This window comes from Salvelinus fontinalis, chromosome 23, assembly GCF_029448725.1.
Source record: "Salvelinus fontinalis isolate EN_2023a chromosome 23, ASM2944872v1, whole genome shotgun sequence".
Classification (NCBI taxonomy): domain Eukaryota; kingdom Metazoa; phylum Chordata; class Actinopteri; order Salmoniformes; family Salmonidae; genus Salvelinus; species Salvelinus fontinalis.
In genome coordinates this window covers 31,197,528-31,220,795 of record NC_074687.1, presented here as the reverse complement: position 1 = coordinate 31,220,795, position 23,268 = coordinate 31,197,528, and the positions used below count along the sequence as shown (strand labels likewise).

The 23,268-nt window shown below is 43.8% G+C and overlaps 1 protein-coding gene across 4 annotated transcripts in view; it reads left to right on the top strand.

Annotated features, from left to right (window-relative positions):
• The window catches only part of LOC129821121 (diacylglycerol kinase beta-like), a 162,436-nt gene that overhangs the window by 106,755 nt on the left and 32,413 nt on the right, over positions 1-23,268 (top strand). For all 4 annotated transcript variants that reach the window (XM_055878439.1, XM_055878440.1, XM_055878438.1 and 1 more), the window contains one exon: positions 2,074-2,138. In XM_055878439.1, coding sequence (XP_055734414.1) covers positions 2,074-2,138 — 65 coding nt within the window. The remainder of the gene's footprint in view (positions 1-2,073; positions 2,139-23,268) is intronic.

Below are 23,268 nucleotides of genomic sequence, written 5' to 3'. Positions count from 1 at the left end.
TGACATTTATTTTCCAGCGAGTGATTTGTTTGTTTGTCCACTCCCCATCCTCCCTCACGCCCCCACCATGTGCCAAACATCAAATGGCAAGATCAAAACAACCTTCGTCACACAGAGTCAACTATGGTGGATAGCAAATGTCACATATTTACAGTGACAGTATTTGGGGACAGTATAGGCTACTGGCCGGTGCTTGCTCTAGGAGCACTGGACACAATCCAGTGTCACATATAGTTGCTATTTGTTGTGTTTTAGGAGGCTGTTGTGATACTGTGACACTGCGAGTCACATTAAGGTCTTGCCCTAGATACAGGACATGCAGTCCTTCAATAAAACAAATGTCATGATTTCTTTCCCACCTCTCTCCCTCCCTTTTTTAAACATGGCTCAAGGCCCAGAGGTTAACAACAAACCAACTCCCTGCATTCACCTATGTTCTAATCACTATGCCTGGTATTTGGCGTATGGTGTGTGGTTTTCCTCCAGACCTCCAATAACAACTGTCCCCCCAGGTTCCAGTTTAAATGCATCCCATATTCACAGCCAAAAAGCCAGACGAGGTGGGCAGGTGCAGAGCTATTTTGGGACCCACTAGTTGATGATGTTGTGGGACGTGTTAAGTTTGAAGGAGGGAGAGCCCTGGAGATGACACAGGCTCCAAAGGATAGTGGGAGGAGGGTGACGGGGTGAGGGTGATGCGGCGTGCCTTACCCCAAACCTTCCAATCTTTTCCGGTCTCCTCTCTGGCGACCGCTGAAACACCTGCACAAGCGGGCAGGAATCCAACCAATGCCCCAACAACCGATGGTTGGTCTCTCTGTAGGGCTCCATGTCCGTTTCCTATTAGTGCCATGACCTGTGCCAGGCTGAATGGCGACCTGAACCCTGGTCCCTAGGGCAGTGGCTGGCACACAGGGGTCTGGTCCCACTTCCTCCTTCTCCCGTGTGGTGGGAAAGGAAAGGGAAGGAGGGAGAGAGGGGAGAGTGAGAGAAAGAGGGACCTGCTGACTGCAGGATGTGGTAGTGTTGAGCTGCCTGCCAGTCAGCATTCGACTGCCTGCCTGCCTCCAGTCTAAATATAGGAGCAGATCTGTTACAATGACAGGTCTGATTTGTCAATTATTCCCTCCTTCATTCTCTATGGCTTTCTCTCTCTCTCTCTCTCTCTCTATTGCTCTCTGGATCTCTCCCTCGTCTTTTCTCTGGCAATATCTCTTTCTCTCTCGCTGTCTCTCTACCTCTCTTCTTCCACTTCTCTCTCTCTTTTGACATTCTGTCTTTGCTTTAATCATTCTTTGTGTTAGCAGAATGTGCTCTAGTTTCAATTTCAGCAATGTCGTCAAGACAACATCAGTGACTGATGACAGGGACTTTTTTCCATTGTTGAGAATAGGTTTGACCTGATGGCCTTTCCAAAGGTTCGTTGTCCATTTATTTCTATGAGCAGATCAAAATGCCAAAAATAATTGCCATCTTCATTGCAGTCTAGTAACCATTCTCATAGCCACCATCATCACCATCACCACAACTGGTAGGAAGCCAGCTGTCTGTCTTTCAGGACATGACGTCCATCGCCGCATTGACCATTTCCTCCATACCCCATCTTCTCTGCCTGTCCATTACCGGATAACCTCTCCTCCCCATCTAGTAAAATCACTTATTCATCTTCATGCTTTTTATCCTATAGTACAAAGTCACCATCTCTCACTCTGTGCTCTGTCCACCACACAAGACTAATATGAGTGAGATCACCCTGCCCTCAGGCCTCAGGTCATGGCAGAGCTAAGACGGGCTCTGGAGAACACACACACCCATACCCCATATTTATAAGTGGGGTCATTCCTAGTGTTGGAGCCATTTGACTGATTACGTTGACCCCCTACCCCCAGAGGTAATCCAGGGCTGGGGTCAAACACACAACACAGGGGGTAAGCAGGGCAGGGGGATAGGTGGTGACTTTTTGTCCCTGTTATTATCCCTAGCGCAGTCCTAGGACCACATAGGCACAGGATCACAAGCACAAAGGTGATGCCCCAGTAGTAGCTTAAAACTGCTCTATGTCTCCCACTACAGGATGCGTCCATCGCTCATCGCTTCCACTTGATGAGAGAGAAGCACCCAGAGAAATTCAACAGCAGGTGAGAGATTGATATAGACTTTGTTTCACTTAACTTAAGGTGTATTGGTGTCCCTGTGTTGTCTCAAGCTGCTACTGACACAGTGAATGGTCACTACTCATTAGCTGCTCTCAACTTCCATCAACCAGATAGAGTCCCTCCATGCTGTGAAAACCTATAGCATATTTGAAGAAATCAATGGTCAGGAAAAACCCTGCCTGCTTAGTGACATCAATAGATTGGCATTGCCTGGCTTCTGTCTATGATGGTAATGGAAACTAGCTAACTGATTTGTGACGTAAAGAAGGGATCCATGCAGCCAAAGTACAGTGTCTATGCTAACTGACTAGCTGGCTGGCTGGCCGGTCCTCACTACCATTTTGAGTCCTGTTCTGATGCAATGGCTGTGACATTTTGTACATGGGTCAAACATTTAGGGAAGTAGTTATACACACCGGGTTGTACACGATTTGTAAAAAAAAATATTCGATTTTACTGAGGCATTTCTGACATTTTGCATGGTAATATGCAATGATTTTGTCCAATTTGTAAATGTGGGGCTGCAGATAGCCTAGTGGTTAGAGCATTGAGCCAGTACCCGAAAGGTACTGAGCTGACAAGGTAAAAGATATCTGTCGTTCTGCCCCTGAACAAGGCCGGTCCCACTGTTCCCCAGTAGGCCATCATTCTAAATAATAATTTTTCTTAATAACTGACTTGCCTAGTTAAAAACGTTTTTTTTATTAAATGTGTGATGATAGGTTGAAATTGCAGCCCTTTTTTTGTACTGTAGTGATCGGTCAGTTTTATGCAATAATATTGCAGGCAGATCGCTCAAGAGTGACTTCAGTGGGAAATGCCTTCAAAACCGTACACTAGGGGCAACAGTGAGCGCTATTACCAGCAAGTAGGCTTGGGTTTTGCTAGGGCGATGTGGATCAGAAGATTTTTGTTGTTATTTTTTTTAACCCTATCCCAAACCTTAACCGTTACCTTAACTATTTGGAATGAGTGCCTAAACGTTATGTTTTAACCCCATCCAAAACCTTAACCCTCAACCTTCTAAATTTGACGTTTGAAGCTACTTAGAAATGTGACTTTTGGAGTAACGGAATAATACTGAGTAGGAGGAGTCAACCCAGGGTGTCAAAAGCACTTAGAAGTTTGACATTTGGAGCAACGTGGATAAATGTCTCATTCTGCAGTGAGACTGGGAGAGCTTGTTGCTGATTTAACTGTTTTATGCAGTAATAGTGCAGTGATTGGTCAAACTTATACAAGTCCTCACAGAATCACAAAATCCTGAAGGGACTGAATATTGTCCATTGAATTCCTTGCCAGTCAGTCCTTGTGTAATACAAATGCTCATATTAGAAGCAGTCGGACTCCACACAACTCTTCCTACCAGTCAAATGAATGACATGAAGCATTTAGAACACCAGCTCCAGCTCTGGCCTTCAACTTTCCTTGCATAATGTTTTTTTTTACTTTTTATGATTACGTCACATTATAGTATATTTAATCAAAGGGTTATTTTCCTTACGACAGACAGACATTATGACTAAATGCTGCCTGTCAATGTCAGTTCACACAATGGAGGCTTGCTTCACATGACGGAGGTAGATTCAGGGTTGCAGGTGTGATTGCAGGGTACAGTGAACATCTTAGGCTTTGAGCTCCAATATGCAGGACTAAGTGAAATAAAATAATGAAAATGGTCGTAAAAAACAACAATAGAAATAATACTATATACAATGCATTCGGAAAGTATTCCGACCCCTTCACTTTTTCCACATTTTGTCATGTTACAGCTTTATTCTAAAATGTATTAAATAAATGTTATTCCTCATCAATCTACACACTATACCCCTTAAGGACAAAGTGTAAACAAGTTTTTAGAATCTTTTTCAAATTTATTAAAAATAAAAAACAGAAAAACCTTATTTACATAAGTATTCAGACCATTCGCTATGACACTCGAAATTGAGCTCAGGTGCATCCTGTTTCCATTGATTATCCTTGAGAAATCAGCCAGTTGAAATCATGAATCAGCTGGCATAATATTTATGGATATATAGAAAGAAATGAAAATGGAAAAAAAGTCAAACGAAACGAAGTGCAGCTAACTCCTCTGAACAACAGTGTCCTGACGAGTCAGCACATTTTCGATGCCAGGTGAAATTGCGCCACATTAGCTCATTGTTATGGATGTATCCAAATACATGTCACTAAAAAACAGCTGAAACAAATGCAAATGCTGCTACTTTGCTGTTATTCTGGCTGCAATTTTTCATGTGACTGTAAGTTAGCCTTAGTTGGCTAGCTAGCAAGCAAGGGATAAGAATGTTGCCAGCCAGTATGACAGTGGAACGTTGAGAATGAACGACTGGGTCGCGTCTCTGGCAACCGAACCGATAGAACGAACAACCAGTCGGCTTGGGTAGCAACCCTAGATTTGGGTCGGGGCTATATATTTTGGAAGGATGAAATTGTATGAATAAATTCAGAAAATAACGTTTTTAATGAAAACATGTCAATCATTATTCGAATATGTTGGTAACCAGTTGTATAAAAGTCACTCAAAGCCGGTGTTTGTAGGATATATTGGTACGGTTTGCCAGCCCTCCACTTCGTCTCGGGCCTAACAACACCCATACCGATATATCCTCCAAACACCGGCTTCTCGGGCATTATCACTTAAATAACAACTGTGGCAGTGATGAATAAATGTCCATTTGGTGGAGGCAGAGTACAGACTGGTGAGGAGGTGGGGGGAGTGACCATAGGGGGAGCAGCATGACCATTGAGTGAAATAAAAACAATACAAATTTTAATAAAAAAGTTATGATATACATGTTAACAACTGCAACAGTGATGAATGGGGGGGGGGGGGGGGCAGCAGGAGAAAGAATGGAGTTGACTATCACTACAGTGTCCGTGTGGTTAGACCATTTCAGCCTCTCTGAGATGTGTACGCAGAGGAATTTAAAGTGATTGACCATCTTCGGTGGCCCCGTTGATGAGGATGGGGGCATGTCCAGCCTGGTTCCTTCTGAAGTCCATAATCAGCTCCTTTGTTTTGCTAACGTTGAGGGAGAGGTTGTTTATCTGGCACCAAACCGTCAGAGAGAGAGAGAGAGAGACCACTGTGACTGCCCCAAAATTAAGGAAAGCTTTGACTATGTACAGACTCAGTGAGCATAGCTTTGCTATTGAGAAAGGTTGCCGTAGGCAGACCTGGCTCTCAAGAGAAGACAGGCTATGTGCACACTGCCCACAAAATGACATGGAAACTGAGCTGCACTTCCTAACCTCCTGCCAAGTTTATGACCATATTAAAGACACACATTTCCCTCAGATTACACAGACCCACAAAGAATTCGAAAACAAATCCAATTTTTATAAACTCCCATATCTATTGGGAGAAAAGGCAATGTAAACATGTTTTCCATGCCAATAAAGCCCCTTAGAGAGAGAGATTCCCTGACTGACTGAGGTTGAAGCTGTCATCTCTATTTAAGGAAAGGGAACAAAGTGTAAGAACCAAATCACAGTTCTCAACTCAATTATGTCCCATTGTGTCTTCAAATTGCAGCAATAGAGGGAAAGAGGAACATTTTGGGAGGTTGATGGGCTTAATGGGCAGCAACAGTGATGTCATGATGTCTCGATGTGTGACTGAACGGTACTGAATGTACTAAATACCTTGTGGATTTTTTTTTATAAAGACATTTCTCAGAACTGGATTGTCCCCCACCCCATCACACACATACACCCTCCCAGTGGTCTTTTACAGTGCATCGTAACTCCTTTGATGTTCATCTCTTTCATTTCCAGTCTTTGCTTGTCTTTACCCCCCCCCCCTTTTGAGAATGCAGTTGGAAGAGTATGGCCTGCCTGTCTTTCCTCTTTGATGGGTGGGTGTGTGTGTGTGTGTGTGTGTTTGTGTGTGTGTGTGTTTGTGTGTGTGTGTGTGGGGGGGGGGGGGGGGGGGGGGGTGCGCAGTAGCTGGTTCAAAGAGGGCTGTGTGCAGTGGCTGGTTCAAAGAGGGCTGTGTGCAGTGGCTGGTTCAAAGAGGGCTGTGTGCAGTGGCTGGTTCAAAGAGGGCTGTGTGTAGTGGCTGGTTCAGGAGAGGTGAGTGGAGAACTAATGCCTGTATAGCTGCTACTGCTGCTGCTGCCAGTGAGCCTGGCAGACTGTTTGGAACTGATCTACATGGCACTCGGTGGGGTGCTTTACACAACCGAAAGTGTATGGGTGCGTGCTTATGTGTACTTGTGTGTGTACCTACGTGCATGTGTCTGTCGGTGAGTTGGTAGGTATGTGGGACATATAAACTAGGCCAACGCTGAAACCTTTACCTTGGCGACTAGGGAATGTTCTTTTACTTTGTCTTTGTTGTGGTGTTCAGTGAAGTATTTGTCAGCAGGTGGTCTGTGACTGAGAGGGACAGTGACTGATTTAGAGTCCTATCTCCCTGTTGCAGCTCTTCATGTTGTATCTATGACACACACACACACATGGGTGCTTCTGTTGTTGTTTACCACTGTGGCTAATTAGCCATATGTAGGCTAGTCCATGTATGGAAGTTCTAAAGAAGGAGGGGGGCAGCTTGTCACCAGTTTGAAACGTAATAATTAATGCGCAAGACAAGACTTAAGTCTCAGACCTAGATTTCCTTTCCCCATTCATCCAAAGACACGTGGCAGAACGACAGGAGGTAGAACGATGGTTGAAAAAGACAGGCAGAGATATTACAGCATACCTCAGGTTAATCAGAATATTGTCTTAAAACTGTTGTGAACTGCCACAGATTGATAGCCTGGACCCAGATCTGTTTGTGCTGTCTTGGCACTTAGGTGCCTTACAGATTGAGAGCCAGAGACGAGCAGATAAAGAGATATGTTCAGGACACATTCTAGTCTTTATTTCAGTTCTATTCTAATTTTAGAAATAAAATAAAATCTACTTCTGCATGGGGAGTTGTGTTTTATTTAATGTGGCTTGATTATTGCTACAATTTCAGTCAGTGGGTTACCAAGTCAAACATTATATTTATGCTGTTCCCAAATGCCACTGGACCTAAGAAAAGGAGAGCGGTTGCCATAGAGTTAACCTGCTGACAGAATGGCGGGTTATCATGATTGTTATTTTGTCACATTGTAAAAGTATTTAACAGAAGATAGACACTGTCTGGGCATCCCAATTGGCACCCTATTCTAGTGCACTACTTGTGACCCGGGGCCATAGGGTTCTGAAACTATTCCCCAGAATATCAACACTGTGATGCTGTTGACTCTGTGACTGACTGACTTTCTGTCTGTGCCATTTGGCTGGCGTTACCATTGACACAGAGACAATGGTAACACTGCTGGCCAAGGACGTTTGCAACAAGGCTGTAACACATCAACTTTGGTTTGTAAAACTTAATCAATCTGGGGAGTTTTTGGTGCAGGACAGTGGCTCTATATCTAGAGATTATTAGACTACCAGGCACTTTGGTCTCCCATTACTGTGGGAGCCAGAGAGAGAGAGGGGACTGGTGAGAAAATATCACTCAATGAGTGACCTATGACATGGCTGAATTCAGAGAGTGAGTGGCCTAATGGACTACATGCCTGAGTGCTTTGTTGTGCTCCATGTCACACACAAACACACACACACACACACATATGGCCCCTCTCCCCACTGTGTGAGATCTGACACCTTAGCCAGCGGAGGATCCATCAGCATGTGTAAGCACCAGTAGCACCAGTAGCCAGACCACAGGGAGCATGGAACCTTGGTGCTAATGACCACAGAGACATAGCATAATTGAATGGTGTGTGTGTGTGTGTGTGTGTGTGTGTGTGTGTGTGTGTGTGTGTGTGTGTGTGTGTGTGTGTGTGTGTGTGTGTGTGTGTGTGTGTGTGTGTGTGTGTGTGTGTGTGTGTGTGTGTGTGTCGGGCCCCAGGGGGAAGGGGTGGAGAGGAAGTTTTAGATTAGTGTCAGATTTCCCTGTGAGAAAAAAGTAAAACATCTCTTGATGCTTTTGTTGGTCTCATTACAATGACACTGTAGGGTCTTGGACAATCGGTTTCCCAATGGTTTCCCAGCGGTAACAATGCAGATTAGAAGAGAGGCAGGGCGTCTAGGCTGCATTTAGTCAAAGAATGTAACAAAAGACCGAGCCTCACCTTTGACATTATGATATATTATATTTCACTCTTACAATTCAGCCACCATAGAAAGAGGAGGGGGCGGGGGCTTTGGCAGGAATTGTGAATGACACCCACCCAGGTGTGAGAATGGAACACTCCTGGCCAGAATGGGCTAACGGGACTCCTCCTTCTCTAGGGGAGACGATCTTTATTCCTTTATTCATCCCTTTACAGTCAATATGTAGTAGACTACAATAGACTTTTGTTGGGCACTACCAAGAGCATTCACAGTCTGAGCACAGAGCACTGACCTGGATCTGTGCTGCTGTACCAGCTGCTGTCAATATGACTTATTCTCAAGCTAATCGGGGCATTGCTTCATTATTTTCACATTGATGAATCAAGTTCAATCAATGCATTCTGCTTGGCTTTGTGTGTGATGAGCAGAAAGAGACTCTGTCTATAGCAACGGTCATCAAAATTGTTACGTTTACAACATATAGGTTTTATATATATATATATATACAGTGGGGCAAAAAAGTATTTAGTCAGCCACCAATTATGCAAGTTCTCCCACTTAAGATGAGAGAGGCCTGTAATTTTCATCATAGGTACACTTCAACTATGACAGACAAAATTAGGAAAAAAATCCAGAAAATCACATTGTAGGATTTTTAATTTATTTATTTGCAAATTATGGTGGAAAATAAGTATTTGGTCACCTACAAACAAGCAAGATTTCTGGCTCTCACAGACCTGTAACTTCTTCTTTAAGAGGCTCCTCTGTCCTCCACTCGTTACCTGTATTAATGGCACCTGTTTGAACTTGTTATCAGTATAAAAGACACCTGTCCACAAACTCAAACAGTCACACTCCAAACTCCACTATGGCCAAGACCAAAGAGCTGTCAAAGGACACCAGAAACAAAATTGTAGACCTGCACCAGGCTATAATGTCAAAGCAAACAAGACATTTTTGCAAATGTATTTAAAAATAAAAATAGAAATTCCTTATTTAAATAAGTATTCAGACCCTTCGCCATGACACTCAAAATTAATCTCATGTGCATCCTGTTTCCATTGATCATTCTTGAGATGTTTCTACAACTTGATTACAGTCCATCTGTGGTAAATTCAATTGATTTGGAAATGCACACACCGGTCTATATAAGTTTCCACAGTTGACTGTGCATGTCAAAGCAAAAACCAAGCTATGAGGTCGAAGGAATTGTCCATAGTGCTCGGAGAGAGGATTGTGTCGAGGGACAGATCTGTGGAGGTGTACCAAAAATGTCTGCAGCATTGAAGGTCCCCAAGAACACAGTGGCCTCCATCGTTCTTAAATGGAAGACGTTTGAAACCCCCAAGACTGTTCCTAGAGCTGGCCACCCGGCCAAACTGAACAATCGGGGGAGAAGGGCCTTGGTCAGGTAGGTGACCAAGAACCCGATGGTCACTCTGACAGAGCTCCAGAGTTCCTCTGTGGAGATGAGAGAATCTTCCAGAAGGACAACCATCTCTGCAGCACTTCACAAATCAGGCCAAATATGGTAGAGTGGCCAGATGGAAACCACTCCTCAGTAAAAGCCAAAAGGCTCATAATGGACTCTCAGACCATGAGAAACAACATTCTCTGGTCTGTTGAAACCAAGATTGAATTATTTGGCCTGAATGCCAAGCGTCACGTCTGGAGGAAGCCTGGCACCATCCCTACGGTGAAGCGTGGTGGTGGCAGTATCATGCTGTGGGGATGTTTTTCAGCAGCAGGAACTGGGAGACTACTCAGGATTGTGTGAAAGATGAATGGGGCAAAGTACAGAGAGATCCATGATGAAAACCTTCTCCAAATCCTTCAGGACCTCAGACTGGAGCAAAGGTTCACCTTCTAACAGGGCAATTTTTGAAAAATGTTTTATTTAACCTTTATTTAACTAGGCAAGTCAGTTAAGAAAAAAATCGTATTTACAATGACGGCCAAACCCGGACAACGCTGGGCCAATTGTGTGCCACCCTATGGGACTCCCAATCCCAGCCGGATGTGATGCAGCCTGGAGTCGAACCAGGTACTGCAGTGAAGCCTCTAGCACTGAGATGCAGTGTCTTAGACCACTGTGCCAATGACGCTAAGCATACAGCCAAGACAATGCAGGAGTGGCTTCGGACAAGTCTCTGAATGTCCTTGACTGGCCCAGCCAGAGCCCAGACTTGAACCCAGCTAAACATCTCAGGGGAGACTTGAAAATAGCTGTGTAGTGACGCTCCACATCCAACCTGACAGAGCTTGAGAGGATCTGCAGAGAATAATGGGATAAACTCCCCAAGTACAGGTGTGCCAAGCTTGTAGCGTTATACCCAAGAAGACTTGAGGCTGTAATCGCTGCCAAGAGTGATTCATCAAAGACCTGAGTAAAAGGTCTGAATACTTACAGTTGAAGTCAGAAGTTTACATACACTTAGGTTGGAGTCATTAAAACAGTTTTTTCAACCACTCCACAAATGTCTTGTTAACTTTTTCTCAATAGGGGGTGCTGTTTGCACTTTGTAATAATTTCGTTCCCAAATTAAACTTCCTCGTACTCAATTCTTGCTCGTACAATATGCATATTATTATTACTATTGGATAGAAAACACTCTCTTGTTTCTAAAACCGTTTGAATTATATCTGTGAGTAAAACAGAACTCGAGTTGGAGCAATTTTCCTATGAGGAAGTGAGAAATCTGAAATCTGCAGGCTGTTTTGAGGTCGGTTTATGAATTTGCAGGTCTTCTATTGGTCGATGCACTGCATACGCCTTCACCTGGATGTCAGCAAATAGTGAGAATTGAAATGGAGTTGCTAGGCAGATCTGAGGCCTTGTAAATGGGCTGGCAACGTGGGGTCCTCTCTTTCTTTCCTTCGCCATGACGCAAGACAGACCTCAGGATGGCGTTCTAGAAAGCTCCCGTTATAGCCCTTAGATATATCCGGCTCTGATTTTATTCGATATAGGTGTTAAAGACATCATAATGTTGTTATTTTAAACCGAGTTATATCCGTTTATATCAGTATATTGCGATTTTCGGGTATTTATTTGTGCTGCGTTCTAGTGAGTTGGGCACGTCTGGCCCACATGGCTAATGTTTACTGCTAATTCCAAAGTTGAAGGTGACAATCTACAACCGAACAACGATTCTTTTGGAAAAAGGACAACTTGCCCAAGATTCTGATGGGAGCTCATCAAAAAGTAAGAACTATTTATGATGTTAATTCGTTGTTCTGTTGAAAAATGTAAAACTACTATTCCGCCATTCATTTCGGTGCGGTCTCGCTTTAACGCACACTGTATGTCGTAGTAACGTTAATTTAAAAAATCGAATCTAAAAATCGAAATCAACGGCGCCTGAACTGCCCGTCTGCCCAACGGCGCCTGAACTGCCCGTCTGCCCAACGCCGTCTGAGTTGTCCGTCTGCCAAGCGCCGTATGAACTGCCCGTCTGTACTGAGCCTTCAAAGCCGCCCGTCTGTACTGAGCCTGCAAAGCCGCCCGTCTGTACTGAGCCTTCAAAGCCGCCCGTCTGTACTGAGCCTGCAAAGTCGCCCGTCTGTACTGAGCCTTCAAAGCCGCCCGTCTGTCATGAGCCTTCAGAGCCATCCGCCAGACAGGAGCCGCTGAGCCGTCCGCCAGACAGGAGCCGCTAGAGCCGTCCGCCAGACAGGAGCCGCTAGAGCCTTCCGCAAGACAGGAGCAGCCAGAGCCTTCCGCCAGACAGGAGCAGCCAGAGCCTTCCGCCAGACAGGAGCAGCCAGAGCCTTCCGCCAGACAGGAGCAGCCAGAGCCTTCCGCCAGACATGAGCAGCCAGAGCCGCCAGCCAGCCATGAGCAGCCAGAGCCGCCAGCCAGCCATGAGCAGCCAGAGCCGCCAGCCAGCCATGAGCAGCCAGAGCCGCCAGCCAGCCATGAGCAGCCAAAGCCGCCAGCCAGCCATGAGCAGCCAGAGCCGCCAGCCAGCCATGAGCAGCCAGAGCCGCCAGCCAGCCATGAGCAGCCAGAGCCGCCAGCCAGCCATGAGCAACCAGAGCCGCCAGCCAGCCATGAGCAGCCAGAGCCGCCAGCCAGCCATGAGCAGCCAGAGCCGCGAGCCAGCCAGAATCCGCCAGAGCCAGCCAGCCAGGATCCGCCAGGGCCAGCCAGCCAGGATCCGCCAGAGCCAGCCAGCCAGGATCCGCCAGAGCCAGCCAGCCAGGATCCGCCAGAGCCAGCCAGCCAGGATCCGCCAGAGCCAGCCAGCCAGGATCCGCCAGAGCCAGCCAGCCAGAATCCAATCCGCCAGAGCCAGTCAGCCTTCGATGTCGGCTCTTCCTATCATTGTGAAGCAGAATTCACCAAGCGTTGGATTGTTCACCCACTAATAGGGCGTTGGATTGTTCACCCACTAATAGCGAACGTGAGCTGGGTTTAGACCGTCGTGAGACAGGTTAGTTTTACCCTACTGATGATGTGTTGTTGCAATAGTAATCCAGCCAGGATCCGCCAGAGCCAGCCAGCCAGGATCCACCAGAGCCAGCCAGCCAGGATCCGCCAGCCAGCCAGGTGCTGCCCCTCAGTCCGGAGCTGCCCCTCAGTCCGGAGCTGCCCCTCAGTCCGGAGCTGCCCCTCAGTCCGGAGCTGCCCCTCATTCCAGAGCTGCCCCTCATTCCAGAGCTGCCCCTCATTCCGGTGTTGTCCCTTAGTCCGGTGCTGCCCCTTAATCCAGTGGGGTTAATTGGGAGGGTGGCCATTTGGAGGAGGCTACGGAAGCGGGGATTGACTATGGTGGGGTGGGGACCACGTCCGGAGCCGGAGCCGCCACCGTGGACAGATGCCCACCCAGACCCTCCCCTAGACTTTAGGTGGTGCGCCCGGAGTTCGCACCGTGAGGGGGGGGGGGGGGGGGTTCTGTCACGTTCCTGACCTGTTTTCCATTGTTTTTGTATGTGTTTAGTTAGTCAGGGCGTGAGTTGGGGTGGGCATTCTATGTTATGTGTTTCTATGTTGGGTTAAATGTGTTGCCTGATATGGTTCTCAATTAGAGGCAGGTGTTTGACGTTTCCTCTGATTGAGAACCATATTAAGGTAGGCTGTTCTCACTGTTTGTTTGTGGGTGATTGTTCCTGTGTGTGTGTCTGTATGCACCACACGGGACTGTTTCGTGTTTTCGTTCGTTTGTGTAGTCTGTACCTGTTCTTGCGTTCTTCGTGTATATGTAAGTTCTCAACATCAGGTCTGTCTACGTCGTTTGTTGTTTTGTAGTTTGTTTCAGAGTTTTACCGTCTTCGTCTGTCTGTAAATAAATTCATTATGTCTTCATTCAACGCTGCGTTTTGGTCCGACCCTTACTCCTCCTCCTCATCCGAGGAGGAGGCATTAGACAGCCGTTACATATATGTATTGTGTAATATGATGTTATAGGACTGTCATCTGAAGAAGTTTGAGAAGGTTAGTGAAAAAATTAATATCTTTTGCTGGTTTATTTGTTATCGCTATTGTTGGCTTGAATCAATGCTGTTGTGTGGTTGGCTATTGTAGTAAGCTAATATAATGCTATATTGTGTTTTCGCTGTAAAACACTTAAAAAATCTGAAATATTGGCTGGATTCACAAGATCTTTGTCTTTCATTTGCTGTACGCTGTGTATTTTTCATAAATGTTTTAGGTAATATTTAGGTAATTCACGTTGGTCTCTGTAGTTATTCTAGTTGCTTTGGTGAGAGTTGTGATGGTGGCTGCAATGGTAAACTATGATTTATACCTGAAATATGCACATTTTTCTAACAAAACATATGCTATACAATAAATATGTTATCAGACTGTCATCTGATGAAGTTGTTTCTTGGTTAGTGGCTATTTATATCTTTATTTGGTCGAAATTGTGATAGCTACCTATGCAGGAAAAAAATGGTGGGAAAAAAAAGTTGTGTCTTTTGCTATCGTGGTTAGCTAATAGATTTACATATTGTGTCTTCCCTGTAAAACATTTTAAAAATCAGAAATGATGGCTGGATTCACAAGATGTGTATCTTTCATCTGGTGTCTTGGACTTGTGATTTAATGATATTTAGATGCTAGTATTTACTTGTGACGCTATGCTAGGCTATGCTAGTCAGCTTTTTTACTGATGGGGTGCTCCCGGATCCGGGATTGTGATGAAGTAGAAGTTAACAAACTATAGTTTTGGCAAGTCAGTTAGGACATCTACTTTGTGCAGGACACAAGTAAGTTTTCCAACAATTGTTTACAGACAAATTATTTCACGTATAACTCACTGTATCACATTTCCAGTGGGTCAGGAGTTTACATACACAAAGTTAACTGTGCCTTTAAACAGCTTGGAAAATTCCATAAAATGATGTCATGGCTTTAGAAGCTTCTGATAGGCTATTTGACATCATTTGAGTCAATTGGAGGTGTACCTGTGGATGTATTTCAAGGCCTACCTTTAAACTCAGTGCCTCTTTGCATGACATCATTGGAAAAGAAATCAGTCAAGACCTCAGGAAAAATATTGTAGACCTCCACAAGTTTGGTTCATCCTTGGGAGCAATTTCCAAACACCTGAAAGTACCACATTAATCTGTACACACAATAGTACTTGAGTATAAACACCATGGGACCACGCAGCCATCATACCGCTCAGGAAGTTCTGTCTCCTAGAGATGAACGTACTTTGGTGCGAAAAGTGCAAATCAATCCCAGAACAACAGCAAAGGACTCTGTGAAGATGCTGGAGGAAACAGGTACAAAAGTATCTATATCCACAGTAGAACGAGTCCTATATCGACGTAACCTGAAAGGCTGCTCAGCAAGGAAGAAGCCACTGCTCCAAAACCACCATAAAAAAGCCAGACTACGGTTTGCAACTGCACATGGGGACAAAGATCGTACTTTTTGGAGAAATGTCCTCTGGGCTGATGAAACAAAAATAGAACTGTTTGGCCATAATGACCATCGTTATGTTTGGAGGAAAAAGGGGGAGGCTTGCAAGCCAAAGAACACCGAACAACCGTGAAGCACGGGGGTGGCAGCATCATGTTGTTGGGGTGCTTTGCTGCAGGAGGGACTGGTGCACTTCAGAAAATAGATGGCATTATGAGGAAGAAAATGATGTGGATATATTGAAGCAACATCTCAAGACATCAGTCAGGAAGTTGAAGCGTGGTCGCAAATGGGTCTTCCAAATGGACATTGACCCCAAGCATAGTTGTGGCAAAATGGCTTAAGGACAATAAAGTCAAGATATTGGAGTGGCCATCACAAAGCCCTGACCTCAAACCTATAGAAAATGTGTGGTCAGAACTGAAAAAGCGTGTGCGAGCAAGGAGGCCTACAAACCTGACTCAGTTACACCAGCTCTGTCAGGAGGAATGGGCCAAAATTCACCCAACTTATTGTGGGAAGGTTGTGGAAGGCTACCCTAAACATTTCACCCAAGTTAAACAATTTAAAGGCAATGCTACCAAATAGTGTATGTAAACTTCTGACCTACTGGCAATGTGATGAAAGGATTAAAGCTGAAATAAATCATTCTCTCCACTATTATTCTGACATTTCACATTCTTAAAATAAAATGGTCATCTTAACTGACCTAAGACAGGGAATTTTTCCTAGGATTAAATGTCAGGAATTGTGAAAAACGGAGTTTAAATGTATTTGGCAAGGTGTATGTCATCTTCTGACTTCAACTGAATGTAAATGTGATATTTCAGTTTTTTTCAAAGTTGCTAACATTTCTAAAAACATGCTTTTGCTTTGTCATTATGGGGTTTTGTGTGTAGATTGATGAGGGGAAAAAACGATTTAATCAATATTAGAATAACGCTGTAACCTAACAAAATGTGGGAAAAGTCAAGGGGTCTGGATACTTTCCGAATGACAACGTACTGTATTGCACTGCGCCCATTTCAGCCATTATCAGAATGTGTTTGACAGGTCATTTCAAATATTTCCGTGGTCGTAACATTAACGGGTTAAAATTAAAGCAATCAATCCAGCGAGATTTAAGTGCCAATGGATTTGTCACGTCTCAAACACAGGACATAAATAGATGGCTGCAAAAGACAGATCCTCACGTGGGCAGGGCGTGTTGCTACTGTCTGCCTCCCATGGTAGCTCTCCAGCTCTCTGTTTATGTAGTGTGTGTTCATGTGTTGGCCTACAGTATGGTTTTGAGTGTCCAGATAAGTACAGCACACTATGTGTTAGTGTTTCTTTTAACCGTTTAAACCGGTCATGTCATGCTGTTGTATTCCTGTGGTGTAAAGGATAAATATACCCAGTCCTCTTTGTTGCCTGTCTCTCTGACTCGCTGCCAGACAGTAGCTCTCCTCTGACATGCTTGCTCAGATCATATGGCATGTTTCATATGGTGTTTTTATTTTTAGGACTCTGGGAAAGATCATACACCATGTGCCTTTATAACTAGTGGATCTGTGTCAGATTTCTTGGTGTGTGTGTGTGTCCCTTCATATCAACTGTTACCCTACAAGGTCCAGAGCCTGCTGGTTTATTGTTCCACCTGATAACTAATTGCACACCCCTGGTGTCCCAGGTATAACTCAGTCTTTGATTAGAGTGGAACAATGAAAAAATGCAGTGGAACTGGCTTCAAGGTACAAAGTTGAGTTTGAGGGCTTTATACAATAGGTGAGCCAGGTCACTTACTGTATCTGTCTTTTCTATTCTCAGATCTGTATGAACCCTGAGGCTCCTCTCCTCACCCCACAGACTCTCTGTCTGCTGCTGCAAGCTACCTCGTCAGTCATTGGCAGAACCTGTCAGTGTAGTGGGGAAAGGAGAGGGTCATCAGGGCTTGTCTACAGCCAGGAGCCAGGGTCAGAGGTTATAAAACCATGGGCGGGATTGTGTCAACATAACATTTTAAATGGTTATTCATTCATGGCTTCCCTGAGTTATAACTTAATCTCCTCCCAACCAGTCAGTATAGTTGATCTGCAACTGGGATAACCATTGTATCACTCTTACTTAATAAGCACCTTTATCAACTGCAGGTCTTTAGGTTGATGGAAACTGGTCATCTGATTGGATTAACTGAGATCCCAGAACAGGGTTAGTTACTGGGATTAGTATTCCCCAGCATTCACACACGCACAGCCCTACCTAGTCTCGCCTCATCTCCCACTTCCAAACCAAACACGCCATGCCCATTTTATCATCAGCACCTCCCTCTCTTCTGCCTCCCACCCCCTCCTATCTCTGGGTGTAACAGTGCAAGCCATGGCACAGCCATACACACACAGCCTCCGTCTGTCTGTCTTTCAGGCCCTGTATCTCAGTCAGGATCAGCCAGATAAAGGCTGCTGGGTCGTTCCATCAAATAAGTACCTTTTGGGTTGTGTACCTCAGTCAAAAAAGTTTTATTTCACCTCATTTTAACTTTCTGTCAAAGTGTTCAACTTAATAAATAAATAAATCCCATCTCAAGAGGTTAAATAAAAACATACTATAGTAAGTGCCTATTAAGTGCAAAATAAAGTAACCTTGCATGCATCATTTTTTCCCGCAATGGTTGGTATTTTTAAATGTTGAACTTGACGGGAAAGTGTGCATATCTCTGCGCAAATCTCAAACCCTGTGTGAACACAACTTCTAGAAGGTTGATCAACTGTATTGCAAGCAAATAGGCTTATTGTTAGTTTGGGGGAAATGGGAGGTGTTTGCACCTCCCATAATAATGGTAGGCTAATAAGAACATTAAAACGTAGGCCTAATGATAAAACAGATGAATTTTCCATTGGTAAGGAGATCGCATAGCTGCATGTCCTCTAATAAGTTTATTTTACTTGTATTATATAGGCTTAAATCAAAATCATATTGCAGGACGTCTCTCTCCTTTTCTGACATAACTAGTTTAAATTATTCCCACAACACAACAAATAGTAGGCTACCATTTATCAATCGCTCATTCAATAGGCAAGCATGCTGGAAAGTAAATAGACCGGTAGCCTTGACAGTAGACCTAGTCCTATGTGACAGTATGGGTAGGCTCCAGTTTTTGCTGTGCAATAGGATTAGGAGCGTGAAATCATAGCCTAACCTATTTAATTTCAGAGCCTATACCAAGCCAGGAGATATCAATACATGACTGTGTTTATAAACAAAATATTGAACAACAATTCATAATTTGCATGGAAGTGTGGACTGTAGCATTTACTTTTAAATTGCTTGAAAGGACAATCAATCTTGCAGAATGCACGGCCAGTGCTTGGCATTCGCTAGACAGCGTGTATTTTGTTATTTGGAAAAGTCACTGTAACATTCTGCCCACACCTCTGCAGAAATGTGATCAAATTTGCCATTGCACCTTCTTTTAGGAACTATCATGGCCCAGTTCCAGCATCTCAAAATAATACAGCAAATGAGGGCGTTTTTGTTACCATAAAATGTGAATGGAGGGCGTTTTTGTTACCATAAAATGTGAATGGAGGGCGTTTTTGTTACCATAAAATGTGAATGGAGGGCGTTTTTGTTACCATAAAATGTGAATGGAGGGCGTTTTCCAGGCGTTGTGTGTGTGTTGCACAACATATACACATATTTTCATTGATAAACCAAAGCCATATTATATTTGTGAGGTGGTGAACGAGTGCTACAACACCGCCTGGAAAACGCCCTCATTTGCTGTATTATTTTTGATAAATCCCAAATATTTGTGGCGCACAAAAGTCCTAGACCTAGAATCTCATTGTACGCCAGAATTTAGTATGAAATGTAGCGCGGTTGATAAATGAGGCCCACAAAATGGCCAATAAGAGCAGAACCAGGTCACCTGCTTTTCCACTACGATTTGACTATTATGTTCAATGTTTCTTTTGATATATTTTTTTTCAAAAGGAATAGTTTCACCATTTATATGAAACTTCAGTTCACGTAACAGGGTTGACCTTAAAGTGAGGGATGGACATTTCGTATGATTAGATTAATCACTAATCACATTAAATAAATAATCATCTTCAGAAATGACTGTCAAAGCAACAAAATAACTAGGGCTTTACAATGATGATGGTGAAACTTGGAGAAATGTTGGGGTTAAAACAAAGGAACGTCAAAATGCGGATGTCTTTATTCATATTAAAAATCAGGTTTATTGAATTTGCCATGTGGTCTATATTAAAGGGCACTTCATTTAATATAACAGGATTTGAAAATGAAATATTGGTGCACAATTTCATATTTTCGTGGAACGACCCTACTGTTGCTGCCCATGCAAGGTGAGGTAAGCTTTGACTGATCTGTACCAGAGATACAGGAAGGGAGGGAGGGAGGGATGAGGAAGCAGAGGGGAGGTCAGTTGGTCACTGTTCTCACTGGGGATTAGGAGAGATGGTTATCACTCTGATGGGGGTGGGGGGTCTGAAGGATGAGTGGGCGTAGGGGTTTAGTGCCCCAAGGACTTATGTGAATCTGAAGCCACTGTTTTAACCACAACACTGTCATTTCATACCACCTGTATCTAGGTCTGCATTTGTATCCCCCTCCCCCCCTAGCCACAATGTCCTCCCTCCCGTAATTAAATATCAATCCATCCTTCAACGTTGGTTCTCTCTCTAGGGTGTTTTGGCTGGGCTCCAATCAGGAAGACTGATCAGTCTTTGCCTCCTGAGGGCACAGTTAGCACAGTTTGAACCTGTGAACCCATTCCCTTCCATTCACCAGCCCTACATACAGACAGACACAGTCTTGCATGTTGAGCTGGAACTCTCAAAGCATATGAATGAAAAACCCTTTTCTCATCAGTATACAAAATGGTCTCTGAGTCTGAAACACTAGTGCCAGAAGGCTGTGAGCCTAGGCCAAATGCAGCTTTTATTCAGTACATTTTCTGAAGGTTTTTCACTGCACTCAGGGGGACACAAGCAGGGCTTGTGGAGGTACCTTTCTCTCCCTGACGCTTTCCTCTGTCCAAAAGAGAGAGAAAAAAACATTTCAGTTAATTGCATTTTTACAGCGCTTCTCAAGTGGAAGCTAGCTAATGAGGTTAGGCAGTTCGGCTCATTGAGAATTGAAACCATGTCTAATTGTGATCTCAAATATGCTCATAATCCTATAATTGACAGAGCAGAGGTTTCTAGTGAACCGTGAGGTTAGTGTGAGAAAGACTGAACATTGAACTATGTCTTCAAGTAACACTGGATGATTATGGGGAAGTTATTGAGGTGGCAAGCTGCTTTGAACTATATTTACAGTTTGAGACACTGGAGGGATATATATTACAAGTACCTAGCTAATGTAGTAAAAAGCATACACTACCGATCAAAAGTTTCGAACACCTACTCATTCAAGGGTTTTTCTTTATTTTTACTATTTTCTACATTGCAGAATAATAGTGTATTTTTTATATTTGAGATTCTTCAAATAGCACCCTTTGCTTTGATGACAGCTTTGTACACTCTTGCCATTCTCTCAACCAGCTTCACCTAGAATGCTTTTCCAACAGTCTTGAAGGAGTTCCCACATATGCTGAGCATTTGTAGACTGCTTTTCCTTCACTCTGCAGTCCGACTCATCTCAAACCATCTCAATTTGGTTGAGGTCGGGGGATTGTGGAGGCCAGGTCATCTGATGCAGCACTCCATCATTCTCCTTCTTGGTAAAATAGCCCGTACACAGCCTGGAGGTGTGTTGGGTCATTGTCCTGTTGAAAAACAAATGAAAGTCCCACTAATTACAAACCAGATGGGATGGCGTATCGCTGCAGAATGCTGTGGTAGCCATGCTGAATAAGTGTGCCTTGAATTCTAATGTCTGGTCTAATGTCCATTGCTCGTGCTTCTTGGCCCAAGCAAGTCTCTTCTTTTTGGTGTCCTTTAGTAGTGGTTTCTTTGCAGTAATTTGACCATGAAGGCCTGATTCACACAGTCTCCTCTGAACAGTTGATGTTGAGATGTGTATGTTACTTGAACTCTGTTAAGCATTTTTTGGGCTGCAATTTCTGAGGCTGGTAACTCTAATTAACTTATCCTCAGAGGTAACTCTGGGTCTTCCATTCCTGTGGCGGTCCTCATGAGAGCCAGTTTCATCATAGTGCTTGATGGTTTTTGCAACTGCACTTGTAGAAATGTTCAAAGTTCTTGAAATTTTACGTATTGACTGACCTTCATGTCTTAAAGTAATGATGGACTGTCGTTTCTCTTTGTTTATTTGAGCTGTTCTTCTCATATTATGGACTTGGTCTTTAACTAAATAGGTCTGTCTTCTGTAAACCACCCCTACCTTGTCACAACTCAACTGACTGGCTGAAACGCACTAAGGAAAGAAATTCCACAAATTAACTTTTAACAAGGCACACCTGTTAATTGAAATGAGTGTGTGTGTGTGTGTGTGTCTCTCATGCAGTACAGAGTCAGTTACCAGCTCATGAAGCTGGTTGAGAGAATGCCAAGTGTGTGCAAAGCTGTCATCAAGGCAAAGGGTGGATACTTTGAAGAATCTCAAATATAAAATATATTTTGATTTATTTAACACTTTTTTGGTTACTACATGATTTCATATGTGTTATTTCATAGTTTTGATGTCTTCACTATTATTCTACAACGTAGAAAATAGTAAAAATAAAGAAAAACCCTTGAATGAGTAGGTGTTAGAAAATGTTTGACCGGTAGTGTATATCTCCCTCTAAAGCTTAGATTGACACATTGTGTTTGTTTGGTTTATTCCCACTGTACTGAAATACACTGATGTCTAGTCTAGAGAGCACTGCTGCACCACTGTGTAACAGTAACATGGTACCGGCTTTGCCCACATGGCAACAGAGCTTGCTTTACCAATAACCATGTTGTCAATATCAGCAAGACAGCTAGACCTGTGTTTGCCATGTTTCTGGAACACACTGTAAAATGGACCTGATTTCTAGTTAGCATAGAAGAAATACAAACGCATTACTTTTTGTTTTGACCAGACTGACCATGAAATAATTGTGCCTTTCACTGTAGTCGTTGAGTAGAACAAGTCCTCAGGGAAGCAGTAAATGTTATGAGGCCTGGTACAGGAGGAGGTGCAGAAGGAGGTGTTGTGTAAGACAATGCAGTGAACGACTGAAGCCTGATTCTTGCAGTCTGAGATGTACAGCCTTGTCTGTCTGATTGATCAGTATCGAGACACGGTCTGGTCTGGTCTGTCTGTCTGTCTATCTGTCTGTCTGTCTCGCACACACACACACACACACACACACACACACACACACACACACACACACACACACACACACACACACACACACACACACACACACACACACACACACACACACACACACACACACACACACACACACACACACTACACTACACTACACTACTGGCTCATGTTGCCCTTGGAGATTTGAATCTCTCTTCACAGCCAGTGATGTTCCTTTCCCACACCTAACAGTTGTCTTACTGAGGTTTCTTTGTGTAGCCCATCAACCTTTCACCAGGACTGGGGAGGTACAGTAGAAGAGATGAAATAGCAGGGCTCAGTAGGACAGTAGAGTCCAAGTCTTTACAATCCAGATCCATTTAGATAGGCAATTCTTTCCCCTGGGGACTAGGATGTTGTAATCTCATCATAAAATGGAGGAAATCAAAATGATTCATTATAGTTAAATGTAATTGCAGTTAAGTTAATTTCCTTACCTCTCTGTTCAGTTCCTCTCTCTCTCGAATCCAGGCTGTGTTGACAGTCAGAAGCATTAATCCTTTGTCTTTTGTTACATGACTTAGTTGTATCATGATGCAGGACTAAAGCACTAGGGAGAAGCATTGGACAGTGTGCAGGGCTTCCCTTTCTTAATCTACAGTATGTTTTGCCCAGTACAGGTTTTCTGAAGTTTAGGATGTGCATATCACCTCTGTATGCATCTTTGTTACTCGTGTAAATCATAGAAAAAGTGATACATCTACATAAAAAAAATGTCACACAGGTCACCTCTGGTAAGCCAAACTCCAGGGCAGAACTAAACATGAACTTCAACTTTGTAGGGCTAAAGGTTGTTGTATG